The following is a 15,267-nucleotide window of genomic DNA, read 5'->3' as shown; positions in this document are numbered from 1 at the left end:
ACTGTATAGGGTGGCAGTCTTAAGCTCTTAAAAAACAGCCAGCGAGAGAAACACAGTTCTGTCATGTGTAGTTTTGAGGATAGCAGTGGGGCAGATGAACATAGGAACACAAAAGCTACAAGTACAGGATTGTTCTCTGTGGTGGCTCAGCCATGCTTCAGGTTTCTAATAGAAAATGGAGTTTAAACACACACGCACGCACACAATTTTGCTTGCCAAAAACATCCACAAATAAAATGTGGTTGCTTAATACTACAGATGCACAGTTGTGCTCAGTAAGTTTGGAAATCCTTATGGGCTGAATAACAAAGACAGTTTTGACTTCAGTCAGTAGATGCTGCAAGAGTTAGCTGGGAGTATACAACATGTTTGGAACTTGGCGTTCATACAGTATGTCTCTTTAAAACTGAATTGCAAACAGAGATAAAAGTCACGGCTAGTTTTGCCCTTTAGCTTGATGTTGTATAGTTGATCTTTTTTTTTAATCAATTGAAAATGGGGGGACGACAGTGACCAGCTTGCAAGCATGGTATGGTATGGGGTACTTCAATGCTTTATCCCCAACTTGTGGTCCCAATCTGGATCAGGTCCCCACTCCTAACTATCAGCAATGGGATAAGCCCCCAATTGTTCCAATGGCAGCTTTCTTTCCCAATGCAAACAGCAAGTATGGTCAGCCTCCTACCTCAGCTATTGGTTTAACAAAAAAACAGTGACACAATGCCAAGCTATGTGGTAGAACTCACGTTTAGTCCAGCTCAATCCCCTGCCAGCTATTGGTTAAACAAAAACAGCAACACAATGCCAAACTTTGTGGTAAAAGTCACGTTTAGTTTGGCTGAAATAGTTAGCATTGAGTCTGAAATAAATGGAAGAATGTATAATGGAACAAATGGAATAATAAATCAAGTAGCATGGCGTGCTCTGGTCCATGGGGTCACGAAGAGTCGGACACGACTAAACGACTAAACAACAACAACACCAAAGTGTGGATGAACATCTCTTGTATCTGTCTGTCTAATATAATTTTAATTTAAACATGCCAGTCAAAAAAATAGTTTGAATGTTTCAGACATGTAGTCTTGTCAATGCACAGGAATTTCAGAATTTTAAAACACATTGAATGAATGAGTCTGCATGTTGCACCAGATAGTTGTTGTCTTCTCTTTATTATCCTCTTTTTTCTCTGGGAGGGTTGGAGAGGTTAATATTAGAACATAGCAGCCTGTTCTAACCAAAAATTTGGCATCATGATCTCTCAGCCTGAGAACAATTGTTGGAATGAAAGAAAACCCAACACATTTGATTTGTGTGTGTTTTGGAATAATAAAACATCAGAGAGAGATAGAAGCTTTACTGGTTTCAGATGCATGTGCAGCTTGACAGCAGATTAATTTTAAGACGCCCCATGTAGGAAGTAATCAAGCCACAAATTGCTGTAAATAATTTCTATTCTTATTGTAGTTTTTTTTTAATGGAATAAAAACCAGCTTAGATATTGCCTTTGAGTGCATCTGCTGAGGTTCTCCGTGCTCTCCATACAGTTTTCACATGATACTTTCTTGCTGGAATCAAGCAAATCTTGACCCTTGCACTGAATACTTTGATTTAACATCCAGTGTGATGATGCTCCCATACCAACCAAAGTCAGCCCAAATCCTGCTCTCCCTCCACCTTCATTATTGTAAGTTTAGAGTACATATCTGACCTCAGTTGTGGCAGTAGCCGAGTGTCTTACAACTAGTTTGTATTCCCAAGACATCCATTTAGTGCTGTTATTTTTATGTTATGTATGGAGAATTGTGGTCCAGAAACACTGGCGCCTGGATTCTTAGCAAATAAACTTGGAAATAAGTCTCACTCATTTCAATTGAACTTCCAAGTAATGTGCTTAAGAGTACAGCTTAAAAGCTCGATCCCAAGCATGGGCCAAGCCTCATCTTTAATTTTGCTCATATGGAATAATGATTAGTTTTTTTATTTACCAAAGTGGAATTCTAAAAAGTAGTTCTCTCATCTCATCTTGTATGGCTTGTCTTTATGCCACATCCTCCTTCTTGCCATGCAATACTGTGTACAAACTTCGTCCTGTGCATTACATAAGCATGAAAGAGAAAACTCAACATAGATATCTTACAGTGAAGGTTCTTGTTACTTTATATACAGTGGTGCCTCGCAAGACGAAAAGAATCCATTCTGTGATTCTCTTCGTCTAGCGATTTTTTCGTCTTGCGAAGCAAGCCCATTGACGGATCAGCTGATAAGCGGCTTAGCGGCTTAGAAAAAGGGGGGAGGGAAAGGGAAAAAAACCCGCAGGAACTCGCAAGACATTTTCTTCTTGCAAAGCAAGCCCATAGGAGATTCATTTTGCGAAGCACCTCCAAAATGGAAAACTCTTTCATCTAGCGAGTTTTCCGTCTTGCGAGGCATTCATCTTGCGGGGCACCACTGTATACAACCCTCTGGGCTTTCTTTAGTAATGTAATGGTATTAATTCACATCTAAGTTAACTGACTGATCCATCCATTTGCTATGATTTCAGGAGATGATGTGCTCAAAAGCCAGTTATAACCTTTCCTAACAATCAGCTTACAGTGTAACACTTGATCTATAGTTGTTTTTCATTTATAGTTGGCGACTGAGACTTTTCCCTGAAAGTAGCAATTCTATTGAACAACACTTTTATTTTCCCAGAACCCAAATAGCAATATTTTGTTGATGAGAAAACTCAGATGTTTTTCACTCAGCTAATGCATTGAGCAGGGTGGATAGACTTAAACTGCAGCAATTTAAGGCAATGAGTTTTTAAAGATCTACCCCTTCCCCTTTTAAAAATCACCAAGTAAAAAAGAAAGTTTAAATCAACTTTTCCATTTTGAAAGTCAGCGTGCACACTAACTGCTTGCTGAAACAATTAAAAGATATTAACAACTAAATATATACTTTATACCAGGGATGAGAAAACTGGGGGTTCCCACTCCCAGCCCCCACATTGGTGTGTGTGTGTGTGTGAAGGATGATGGGAGTTGTAGTCCAACCAGTAGCAGTTTATGTGTGGTAGTGTAGCAAAGGTACCCTTCCAGTGTTAGCATAACTGCAGCTTACATGGATGGCTCTGGAGCAGGGTGGGTACATTGGTGGGAGCACTGGATTGGCTCTGCCAGCATATCCACAAAGCCCTGAATTTGCCCCTGCCCAGCCCCAGCCTTGTCCTGCTAAGCTGCAGCAATGCCAGGTATTGAAGAGCAGCTCTACAGATCTGCCCCACCTCACTGGCTGCTACTGCTACATCTCGGCCAAAGCTTCCCCAGCCTTGCTTTGTACAGTATCAGCAAACTTTTTCAGCAAGGGGCTGGTCTACTCTGCCTCAGACCTTGTGGGGGGCCGGACTATATTTTTTTTGGGGGGGGGGATGAACAAATTTCTATGCCCCACAAATAACCCAGAGATGCATTTTAAGTAAAAGGACACATTCTACTCATGTAAAAACACGCTGATTCCTGGACCGTCCGTGGGCCGGATTTAGAAGGCGATTGGGCTGGATCCAGCCCCCGGGCCTTAGTTTGCCTCCCCATGGTCTAGAAGCATAATGTAAATCCTTTCATCATGCAACCCACATGCCTTTTGCACTACAGATTCATGTCTCCTTCAAAACAGGAGGCAAATTTCTCTATGTACACATGCAAGGCTACTAGGGGCTGTTTTCTACTACTGTTGTCAGCCACAACATAAGGCAGGGACAGCTACTCTGTGAAAACTTCCAAAAGTAAGGATAGCTAAGAAATGCTGGCTCAGCCCAGACTTGGCTGTTTCTCGGGATCTCGTTCAAGAATCGGTGGCTTTTAAAAATGTATCCCTAGTATTCAGGTCTTCAGACAGAAAAAAGGCTGACAGTTGTACAAAAGTTCTGTTTTGTTTAGCAACTTATTCTGGACTCCAAAATGGGGAGCACATCAAAGAATACATTGAAAAGGCGGGGAGCATGACACACGGGACACCCCTGCACCGAAAATGAAAACCTGGCCTTGCAGAGCACATAGCCTGAGCTTTTCCTCCATTTGTCCCTGCTTCTAGCTGCGTGGATGGGAAGGAAAGGAGTGAAGTCTGAAGCATCCCATTCATGTGTACTGCAGGGTACTCTCTGCTCATAGCTGCTCTGCTTGTAAAACACTGTCGGATTGTGCAGGCAAGGGTTATTACGAGGCATCTAATCTCCCCTCCCAGTGGGGGAAGCCCAGGGGACAGATTTATAGCTAGGCGAGAGGGTAAGATACCTGCTTGGATATTTATAACTGCCCTTTTTTGTTTTATAGCCGAGTCTTAGCAAACAGCCATCCTCACCCACCCCCCTTCACCCATCCTTCATTTCCGCTGAAATATTTCATCATTTCACAGGGAATAAAGTTTCCAGCAAGGCAAATGCAAACCCACTCCCTTGACCGAGCACTTTGAAATTGAATGCGGTGTGTCTGAAAGGCTGCTCCAAACAGGTCGCCTAATACAGGTCCCCTTCAGATCACGCCGTGGCAGGAAGTGCAGTGAACTTGCTTGAATGACAGTTTCATTAGGCCATGGCTGGTGTTTTTCATTCCCCCCCTACCCCATATTTTTTTAATGCTGCTTTTAAAAATGTAGATAATGAATAACATTCCTCTTATAGAGTTGGGTCAGTCCTAATGAAGGTTGCCTTGTCCCTGGGATCAAAGGCTGGGGGAAGAGAGGGCAATAACTTTTAAGTATCAGTTATTTATCTTCTATAAAAATGATTAGTGAATAAAGAGCTGCACAATGGTTTTGTGGAAGACTAGCCTCTAACACATGGCAGCAGAATGAAAAGAATGAACTTGTATGTGTATTTAAATGCATTGGTGCTGATAGCAGTGTATATTGCGCAGCATTCTGAGGATTTAAAATATTTCATTCTTTAAAAAACTAAGACAGGTTTCTAGCCCTTATGGCTGCAGAGGTAAGCATGACTAGTAAAATCTCAAAAAGTAAGCAGAAGTTTCAATAAGCGAGAGACTTTGCATACAGAAGGTCTCAGGTTCAATACCTGGCACCTCCAACTAAAGATCGTGTAGCGTGTGATGGAGAAAAACTCTTCCTCAGACTCTTGAGAGCCACTTACATGTAGCAGTAGACATTACTGTGCTTGATGCAACAAATGATCTGATTCAATATGTCAGCTTCTTACACTCGGTCGTGGGGGGCGATTGCTTTACATATCCCTTGTCTCCTCCCATCATGGCCAACAGGAGACGACAAATGTAAATATATGCAGTTTTGCTTTATTGGCATAATTTATTGGGCACAGAATATTCCAATATGTACATATGTAATAGGTGTATGTGTTGCTATGTTGATTGTAGACAAAATTTACACCGTCCCCCAAAATTAGTGGAGATCATGGTGATTTCAGAAAGTGGTAGATCTCACAGTCTTGTGCATTGATTTTACTACTGTTTAATCACATGCTTGGTAAGCTTGGTATTCAAATATTTTTTTTAAATATGTCGGTGTGAAAGTACTGGCAAGAATGCAAGTGGAAGGTGCAGGAGCAAAATAAAAGTTTTTTAAAAAAATTATTTGCTATACATCCATAAAACTGAAAAACAATTGCATTCTTGGGCAGTAGCTATGAAGAAAACAACACCTTCTCTCTGCTGTAGAGGAAAAGAGAACATCTCCTTCCACCGCCCCCACCCCCGTGTAGGCACACATTCACTCAAATGCTTTGCATGAAGGGGAAGGCTGATCCTTCACAATCTGCTTGATGAGGCCTGTTCACAAAAGCTCTGCTTGTCAAGCACAAGATACGGAGATATTATTTGTAGCAAGATATGCTGAAAAGTGTGGGCTCTGCTTGATCAGGAGCAATGGGGAATGAACTATTCCTGCCCATTTATTCTTTCTCATTTTCAGGGTGCATCTGTCTTTTCTCCACACTCTTGACTCTGGGATTTGGTACTCATTAGGTCTAACAAGCCAGCATTCAGACGCTATGACTCTCTCTTGCTCCCTTTGGGATAACTTATTCCACATGCTTGGTGTACGCTGCCCGGTCGCATGCTCTCTTGTGCTGCCAGCTTGTTGCACTTTGGGTTAGGTTTGTCCAATTAGCTGTTTCTTTGTGTTGTTTGTAAGTGCAAGGCGTTAATATGTGTCAGCCTTGTGATGTCCCAGGAATAGCAGATGGTTTCATAAAGTCGTCCTCCCAGTGCTGCGGCAAACTTCACATATTCATGTCCCTTTAAAGGAGGAACTGGAGCTTTGCACAAGTTCATTTCTTAGGAGGGTTCAGTGAATCCAAAATAGGCCATAGCTCCAGGCTGGGATAAGTTGATCCTTATCTCTTAGTATTCCCTATTCCTTTAGCCCAAAAGGCCTTGTGCAGCTCAGTACAGTGGTACCTTGGGTTACATATGCTTGAGGTTACATACACTTCAGGTTACAGACTCCACTAACCCAGCAATAGTACCTCGGGTTAAGAAATTTGCTTCAGGATGAGAACAGAAATTGCGCAGCGGTGGCACAGCTGCAGCGGGAGGCCCCATTAGCTAAAGTGGTGCTTCAGGTTAAGAACAGTTTCAGGTTAAGAACGGACCTCCAGAACGAATTAAGTACTTAACCCGAGGTACCACTGTATCTGTTCCAAATAATCCTGAATGGCATATGTTCATCTCAGGTGACTTCAATATGCTTTGAACCTTTGCTTCTTCCACTGAGCATACTGCTGGTCTTCAGTTTCAATTGGTTTCTTTCAGAAACCGGATTTTGGTTTGCCACTCTTTTTGAGGCCATTTGGTTGCTATTCCAACATGAAAGTGTGGCTGAATTACATAGCATCTTTTTTTCTTTTTTTAAAAGCCACTCTTGGCCCCAGATCAGCAAACCACTTTTGATATGGTGACGCTTAAAAAAGCATTGCACAATTCAGCACTGGCAAATAATGCATGGAAAACCTTGAGGAAGCCTTTGCATGTGTATAGTTCATTATGCACTGTAGATCATGGCCTAGTTGTCCACAATCGTTCCCAGGCATCAGCCCAGGTATCTAAAACATATGTTCCTTAGAGAAGACACATGTTCAGTAAAGCACTGGAAGCAAACTTGAGAGAACTCAACTTCCCTAGGAAATAGAAAAGTGTGGTACCTTTTATGTATCTCTAGCCATGAGTTACGCACAGCCAATTCTTCAGATGCTGTTATCTGGAGAGTCCCATGTCAAACTCTGGTTAAGATGACATAAGGAAAGGCATTTATAGCCAAAATATGAGAGGTTGCTTAGAGCAGGACTGTTTTGAATTTATATCCCTTGATGTGAAATAAGTTGTAATCCTTTGCACACTTACTTGGGAGTAAGAATAATTTGGCAGCATCCAGCTTATGCATCCTGACAGTGCAAGGATTTCTGCTTCTGCACTAGGACTCCCCCAGCTGCCGTGTTTCCTCCTAAAATCTGCTTGGGGGGCATAACAGATTTAGGGGGCATGTGGGGGATAATTGCAGTACACCTCAGGCATTTGGACCCCTAAATCCACCTCTGCTTAGTGCTACTTTGGATACAACTATTTGAATGCAGTGGGACCTACTGTTGAAGGATCATCATAGGATAAAATTGTTGCCATTCATTTATCTTCTGCTGGAATAGCTCAGCTGATTAACTAGCATCAGCAGAGACCTACACCTAAGTTTGCAGATGAAACATGACAGATAAGCAGATCTTGGGTTCCAGATTACCTCTTAAAACAGAAGCTGACGGGTGGCTTGTTCTGTATTAGCTGAGGTTCTGTCTTTGCTGTTTTGAACAGTCAGGTTTTCTTTACATGCATGCTGCCTTACTGCCCAAATGTAGTTCTCCTCCTCTGTGATAAACAAGAGCTCTTTCAAAGCTGCTTCTACATCTGGCTTGAGAAACTAGTTTAATATAGTAATAGAGTTCAGTTTTCTCTCTCTCTTTTGTCTGCCTTTTTATTCTCAGCCTATGCTCTGGAAAAACCCACTAGTTAGTATTCTAGCACAGCCTGATATATGGTAGTAGACAAGCGGGGGTGTATGATGATTGGTGAACAGGAAGGAAACCATTATGAAATTGATCCATTGGCCAAGTGATTGGGTAGTTTCTTTCAGCCAGATTTGTGGGGGGAAAGGGGGGGGAATCACTGAAATTTTGTGACTCATCTGTGCTTTGGGAATATTTACATTTTTTAAAGCCAAGCTCCTTGCTAGATACTGTTTCTAAACCACTTTTTTATAATATTAAACAGGGGAGAGGCACCTCCAGCAGCACGTTACCCCCCAGACGTTTTCTAATGGTAAATATTTTTGTTCTCTATCTCTATGAGGAGTTTTAACTATAGCTGCATTTTGTATTTTTGAATATAATAACTGGGCACAGGGGCCTGAGCTGTTGTACTAACTGCATGCCTCACTTTGCACCCTAGAGAGTAGGGCAGAAGGGCCACTCAAAGGGGCACTGGTGCTTACTAACTATCTAACCTGTCCCGTCTCTGCTATTTCTAAATCTCTTTTTAGCCTTTGTAATCTGCATGGTCCCCAGCTATCAGGGAAGAGCGTGCAGGCCTGGAGCTACACAGATAGTGGAGAAAAAGACATGCATGGCAACAGAATTATCCCACAAATAACAGAACTTTTATGCAATGTGGGGCTTCAAATGGCTGCTTGCTTTGCTTGGGCTAATGGACTGTTCTTTTGCTAGAAAATATAGCCATCCGCTTTTAGGGGTAAGGGGCAGTGTGTGTTCTGTTATTTGCTTCTGTATTGTATAATCGCTAAAGCAGTTTCCAGAAGCTTGTCTGTCTCTGTTAGGTACTTAGCTGACTTTCATCGCTTACGTATGCAAAATCTACAGCAGTCTTTAATGTGCCATTAATGTGTTCAAGGATAGCATAATTACATCAATGGAAACACAAAGGCAACAAGGATTCAATGACTTGCCCCAAAACAGTGTTAAGATTCTATGGCAGAGCCAAATGTGGAGCCTGCATTTGGGAAACTTGTTTTTGAGTTACCTTTCTTATTGCCACCATATATTACAGCAAGTATTGGCTTCTGTTCTACTACCCAATGAAAGATTTGTAACTTAAAATAGCATGCTAACAGACCTGGATAAAGATGGGGGATTGTACTTTGATTACGGTAGCAACTATGAGCATTGCATCCATATTAAACCTAAGGACACAACAGGAAACTTTGAAAAACCATGCCTACATTCTGTGGATGTCACCAGCTAGTCCCTACTTGCCACTTTTGTCTTGATAATGCTGGGTTGGCTCTGATTCACATTGTTTTATGCAGCTCTGAAGTATAGACCGAAGCATAAGGCTGAGCTGAGTGCATCATTACTCACTTCTTCCACGAGGATTCACATGAGATGAAAGGCTATGTGACTGTGAGAAGGATGGGGATCTGCCCTTTTCTAAGCTGCCTTATTTTGTAATGGTAGAGTTGAGGTAGGAGATAAGCACTGATGAAGCAGAATGGATGAAGGGAAAAAGGAAGGTCATTTTGTCTCTTACCAATGATCAAGACAATATCTGCAGAGACTTAAGGTTACCACCACACACACAATAAGGCAAAACTCTTTCAAATGGGTTAGTGCCATAATTGGTGGTAGACAACCACTATTTTTACAAACTTAATATGCTACATAGTCTTCCAAGGCCTCTTCCAGAAGATCATTTTTTGATACTATTTCATCACTCCTTGATGCTAGATGATTTGCACCAGATATGTTCAGTCTGTGTCTCAAACTGGAGTAATTCTCAGTTGTTTTGCTTGTCCCATGCTTGAAATGAAGGATTCCTATTACTAAGTGATAATAATTTTTGTAGGGTCCTGGAATCATCTTCACATTTTTCACAGCACTAGTAATAAGCTTTCTTTCTTTTCCTGTCTGTCTGTCTGTCTGTCTTTTTTTTTTTTTCATCATAAGAATGCTTGATTACTCCCCAACCATCCCCCAGTATTGTACTTGGACCACCCACTGTCTATTTAAATCAAACCAAAGACTGCATTTCCTCCATGGGGAATATGCTTTTGTTTGTTTGTCATGATAGTATCAATATAGCAGCCCACCGACATGCTGAATATGCTTGTGGGGAATATGCTTTGAATGTAATAATGCTTCTGAAACAATTTGGTGGGTGATGCTAGGGAGGCTACTTACAATTTTGAGGGGGGAAATAGCTGATGAGGAAAGGGTGAAATTTCCCCCTTTTTCTTCCTCCTTCCTCCCACCTTGCTGCTCGGCTGAACAAAATTGCTTCCCACTGTTTGGGGCTTCATTACACACATCAAATACCCATCAAACATTTTTGCACCATAACTAAAGTCAACATTACCCCACACCTGTACTCTGGACTGGAGATTGCAGACCAAGTGTCGGCTTTGTGGTACTTCGGAGTAAGGCTGGCCCTGGCTGTTGTACACTCATCTTTGGCAAATGTTTCCTTGTCTTGGCAGCTCACATGTTTTGCTCAACAGTTCTGTTCCGACTAGAAACATTTGTTTTCAGCTTGGAGATGTCTGGTTGACTCATGTTAAACAACTCCCATGTTCCATCCTGGAAGGCATTACTTCTTAGTGAAAGAGCCAGTGTGGTGTAGTGGTTAAGAGCGGTAGACTCGTAATCTGGTGAACCAGGTTCGCGTCTCCGCTCCTCCACATGCAGCTGCTGGGTGACCTTGGGCTAGTCACACTTCTTTGAAGTCCCTCAGCCCTACTCACCTCACAGAGTGTTTGTTGTGCGGGAGGAAGGGAAAGGAGAATGTTAGCTGCTTTGAGACTCCTTCGGGTAGTGATAAAGCGGGATATCAAATCCAAACTCTTCTTCAAACTCTTCTTTCTGTATACTGATGGCAGTCAGCATTCTTCACCTGATCTTAACATTGGCAAAAGGTTTACAGCCTTAGCCCTCTGGAGATCCTTTGTCATTCAGTTCCTGTGCAAGAGAAATACTAAACACTGGAAAGGGATGCTGCCCCTGAAGATCCTGATTAAAATTAGAATTGATTCTCACTTCAGGAAGAAGTTACATGATGCTCCTCCATACCACAAAAAAACCAAAGACAATTCAAGGTTTCAGGGAGAAGGATTACAACCTAGACTTTTCCTTGACACACTAGATTTTAATATGTAGAAGTATTTTCTATGTTTTCCCCTCTGTGGGGCAGCATTTTACTATGTGAGCTCCCACCTACAGCCTCTGAAGTGGTGCAACCAAGACATAGGTCTTCTACTTCATTAAGAACTGTAATTACTGATTTGGCAGGATCTCACAAAACAGAGACAAGAGATGTCTGGGATGCTGAGTTTAACACGTATGGAACTTTTCTGTTTGTTAGCCAGTTGTGCTATAGCCTGGTGTATCTGCTGCGTAGTGCTCCAGAAGCAAGGTAGTCTTGCTTTTCCCACATGCATGTGTGCATGCTCTTTGTGGTTTTGTGGATCATGTTGATTCTCTTTGATCTGGAGAGCCATGTTCCCCATAGTCACTCAAGATGAATAGAAAATATCACACATCCTGCTGTCTCTTAATTTTGGAAGAGAAAGTACAGTAAATTGGTGTCCTCCACTATGGTGCCTTTCAGACGTTATTGGACTGCACCTCCCAACATCTCTTGATAATTGGCTGTGCTGGTTGGGGCTGGACGGAGTTACTAGTCCAACAATATTTGGAGGGCACAACATTGGCCACAGTAGCAGCATGAAGATTGAAAAATGCTGTTGTATCTTAGAGGCTAACTGGTCACTGTGATGTGTACGCTTATGTAAATAACAGTCCATTTCATCATACATTTGATTTATCATGTTTCCTCTCTCCATGAGCCATGTTGTCTGTCTCTATTGATTTGCAACATTTTCTTTTCCTATATGGCTTATTAGTCTGTTTCCTAATAGAGAGAGGTTAACAGTGTGATTTGCTGTTTCTTAATGTGCTGCATAAGATATTCATTAATATGAACAAATGACATATGCAAATAATACAAAATGCCTCAAGGCGATTAAATTCAATACAGACTGTAAAGATTTACAGAAGGATCATGTAAAACTATGCTAGGACAATAAAATGCAAAATAAAAATTCATTGTTGATGGGTTTAAAAATGTCTAAACATTTTAACAGCTTAATTGTATAGCAGTCATTGCATAGCTAATTATGTAATAGCTACATACTAACTTGGCATATGAGAATATAGTTAAACACCTCATTAGTGCTTATGGCTCAGTGGCCCAGAAAAGATCTTAGTTATTTTCCCCAAGTTCTGAGCACTGCAGGATGTTGATGACCTTTTAAAATTCTGTCTGCTTTAAGGCCACTGCGTTCTTACGCAAAAAATGTTCCATATGTGCATTGGTGCTTGTGGATCTGCCTCATATGATAATGGTTACTATGGGTCTGCTATTGATATAATCAGCTCAGGGTACACCCCGTCCAAAGTTTAAGATGGCAAATAGATGTAAATCTAAGAGTGGGATATAAATTTAAAGAATAAAACGTTAGGCTGTTTGGAAAGAGAGAAGATGACGATCATGACAGTGATGATAATGATAAATATTATGCCAGTCTGGTCTGAATATTTCAGGTTGCATGTTATAATAGGTGCACAATTGCAGTGGGAATGCAACCACCTACATTGCTTAGTCTGAAACCAAATGACTGATCAACATGTGCTATATTAGTGGAATTAATTAGTCTTGGAATCGTATTTGTGGATTTCTACATGGCAGAGAAAAACCAAGTTTACTGTGCACTAATGGTGCTGAGGTGTGTCCCCCAAAAATTGTCCTACAGGGTGCAGCAGAAGAGCCAATGTGGCACCCTCAGATATTGCAGACTCCAACTTTCACCTGCTCTGACCACTGGCCATGTTGGCTGGAGCTAATAGGGGCTGTAGTCCAGGCCATTGGAAGGGCACCAGATTGGCTACTCTGGATAACAGAATGTGCAACTAATATAATCCGTCAAAACGCTGATTAGTAAATTTTGGGGCTTGCTTGTTTTCTTTGTTTTATTAAGATCAAGTCGCCTAGACTACGTAAGCTTGGAGTGGAAAGGAGGAGTTGTCACAGGGTGACAGGGAGAGAGAGGCAGCTTCAGTGATGGAATGTTTAGGGAGAAATGTAATTAGCAAGTTGCTTCACTTTTATGCCCTACAGAGTGCCTAGCAAAATACTGGTGCAAATGAAATGTGTGACGCATTTCTCCTAAAGCTCCCATTAAATATAATTGAGGTACATTGCACCCTAAAATGTGTAGTAGTTGTAGAAATTGTAAATGAAACTGATATAAAGTGCTAGTGCAAAGAGATTCCCAGTTTGGGCAAAGTGGTGAGGGGATGTGTGTTCAAAAAGTATGATCAGAATTCAACACACCTTTCTTCCTAGTTGGAAGATCAGCTCAGACCATTATATAATAGTCTAGTTATCATATTGTAAGAAAAATGCTATTGTCTTAGCTACCAGCCCTCCATAACTACACACCTTATCAATAGTTGTGACATTACCTAATAATTGTACGGAGACTATGATTTTTTCACTTCAGTATGTAAGCAAATTGCTGGTTAAATATGTTAAGAGGGACACGTAGGAGCTTTTCTATGAAACTGGAGTGTTCTTAATGAGGGCCACCCACAACGTTCTGTTCTGAACTTCCTTGTTCTGGAATAAGAGATTACGTGTTGCCCTAAAATAAAGTCTTATGTAACCACTGGTACCCTGAACATGAACTCTTGCTGCCTTTGGAACATATTGTTTGCCTTTTCTATCGGCCTCATAACAAACCATAACTGGCCCTTTTGCATACCAAAAGCCTAGACTTCATGGATGCTTTTCACAAAGTATATTTAAGAGGAAATAAAATCTTCAGTGACTTGCTTTGCTTTGGCCCAGCCCTGAAACTACAAGAGTTAAAGTACAACATTTGCTTTGATGGGTTACATTACATAAACTGAGTAAGTATGTTTATAGTATTTTAGTTTCATAGGCATGGGTCACTTTTAGATGGAAAGCATTCCAATTTCTTTGCTCACTAATACCCAAAACAGATTACATTCCTTAGAGCCCAAGACACATACTGTAGACACTAATATTTTCAAATATGAATCTTCATTAACAAGCTACACCATTTCTATGCAATGTACTTTGTGGCAAGAACAACAAATGAAGATTGATTTGCAAGCACATTTTGTCAAGATGTAAATGATGTGTGTTAAATACTTCCCCGTCCTGAGTAGCAAGCATCTGAGTTGGTTAGAATAATTCAATTAAAGTAAAAGCCCAGCCAATGCTGCTATTGTTCATGTACGCAAAGGCAGATTATGTATGTAACAGCAGTGGGTGGCATAGTAGGGTGGCCCCAGTCACCTAACTTCAGATTGGTCACATAACATCTGCTTGTGGGGAGGAAGAGGGAGAAGTGGTGAAGAGTTTGGCATAGTGCAAATGCACCAGCAGAGCCAGTCCATGTTCCTGCTGGTGTGTTTGCACTGTGCTAATCTCTTCACCACCTCCCTCTCCACCTTCTGTGTACTGCCAGCCACACAACCGACCAGAAGTCAGGTGAGAAGCAGAGTCCCACCATGCTGTCTGCTGCTGGTATGTATGTATGTATTTATTCATTCATAGCATTTGTATCCCACTTTTCAGCCAGAAAGGCTCCCAGAGTGGCTTACATATCAATATTGATACGTATATATAAACAGTAGCTACCAATTACTACAATCCAAAAAGTTACAACATAAAAAGAAAACAGGGTGGGGAAGGAAGATGAAATCAAGCAAACTTATGTTACCAGGTTCTCATATCAACTAACTGACATCGAAGCAGATGGGTCTAAAAACAGGCCTTGTTGGACCCTTGAGAAATAGCCTGGTTTCCCTACCTTCCCTGAGGTGTCTGCAGCAGAAATGTGTTGATCTTATGGGGAGTGGTTTGGCTTTCTGGAGCCTAACTGGCTTCTCTTTACTCCACCATTCAGAATAGATGGTTCTGCTGTGGGGAGTGGGCAAGAGCAGCCCAGGCTTTCTGGTGAGAGCAGTAGCATGTGGAAATGGCAGTTCCTCACGTCTGCTTGTTCTTTTCCTCACATGGCTGTTAGAAATGATGGGCGGTGGGGGTGGCAAACCAATTATTCCCTTTTTAACTTTTCTGCCATGTACACTTTCTGACAGGAGTGCCCTGAACTATTTTTTGCAATGTCTTTGGCTGACAAAATGAATTTCTGTGAAACAGATTATCTGACAGG

At 41.5% G+C, this 15,267-nt stretch overlaps 1 protein-coding gene across 6 annotated transcripts in view; it reads left to right on the top strand.

The window, feature by feature from the left end:
* SCUBE3 (signal peptide, CUB domain and EGF like domain containing 3) overlaps positions 1-15,267 on the top strand; it is a 116,175-nt gene that overhangs the window by 67,093 nt on the left and 33,815 nt on the right. For 4 of the 6 annotated variants that reach the window (XM_081195808.1, XM_081195811.1, XM_081195807.1 and 1 more), the window contains one exon: positions 8,268-8,315. The exons of the other annotated variants lie outside the window; for them this stretch is intronic. In XM_081195808.1, coding sequence (XP_081051934.1) covers positions 8,268-8,315 — 48 coding nt within the window. The remainder of the gene's footprint in view (positions 1-8,267; positions 8,316-15,267) is intronic. 6 annotated transcript variants of the gene reach the window in all.

The sequence above is a fragment of the Podarcis bocagei genome (assembly GCF_964188305.1).
Source record: "Podarcis bocagei genome assembly, chromosome: 5".
Classification (NCBI taxonomy): Eukaryota; Metazoa; Chordata; class Lepidosauria; order Squamata; family Lacertidae; genus Podarcis; species Podarcis bocagei.
This window is presented reverse-complemented; position numbering and strand designations above follow the sequence as displayed.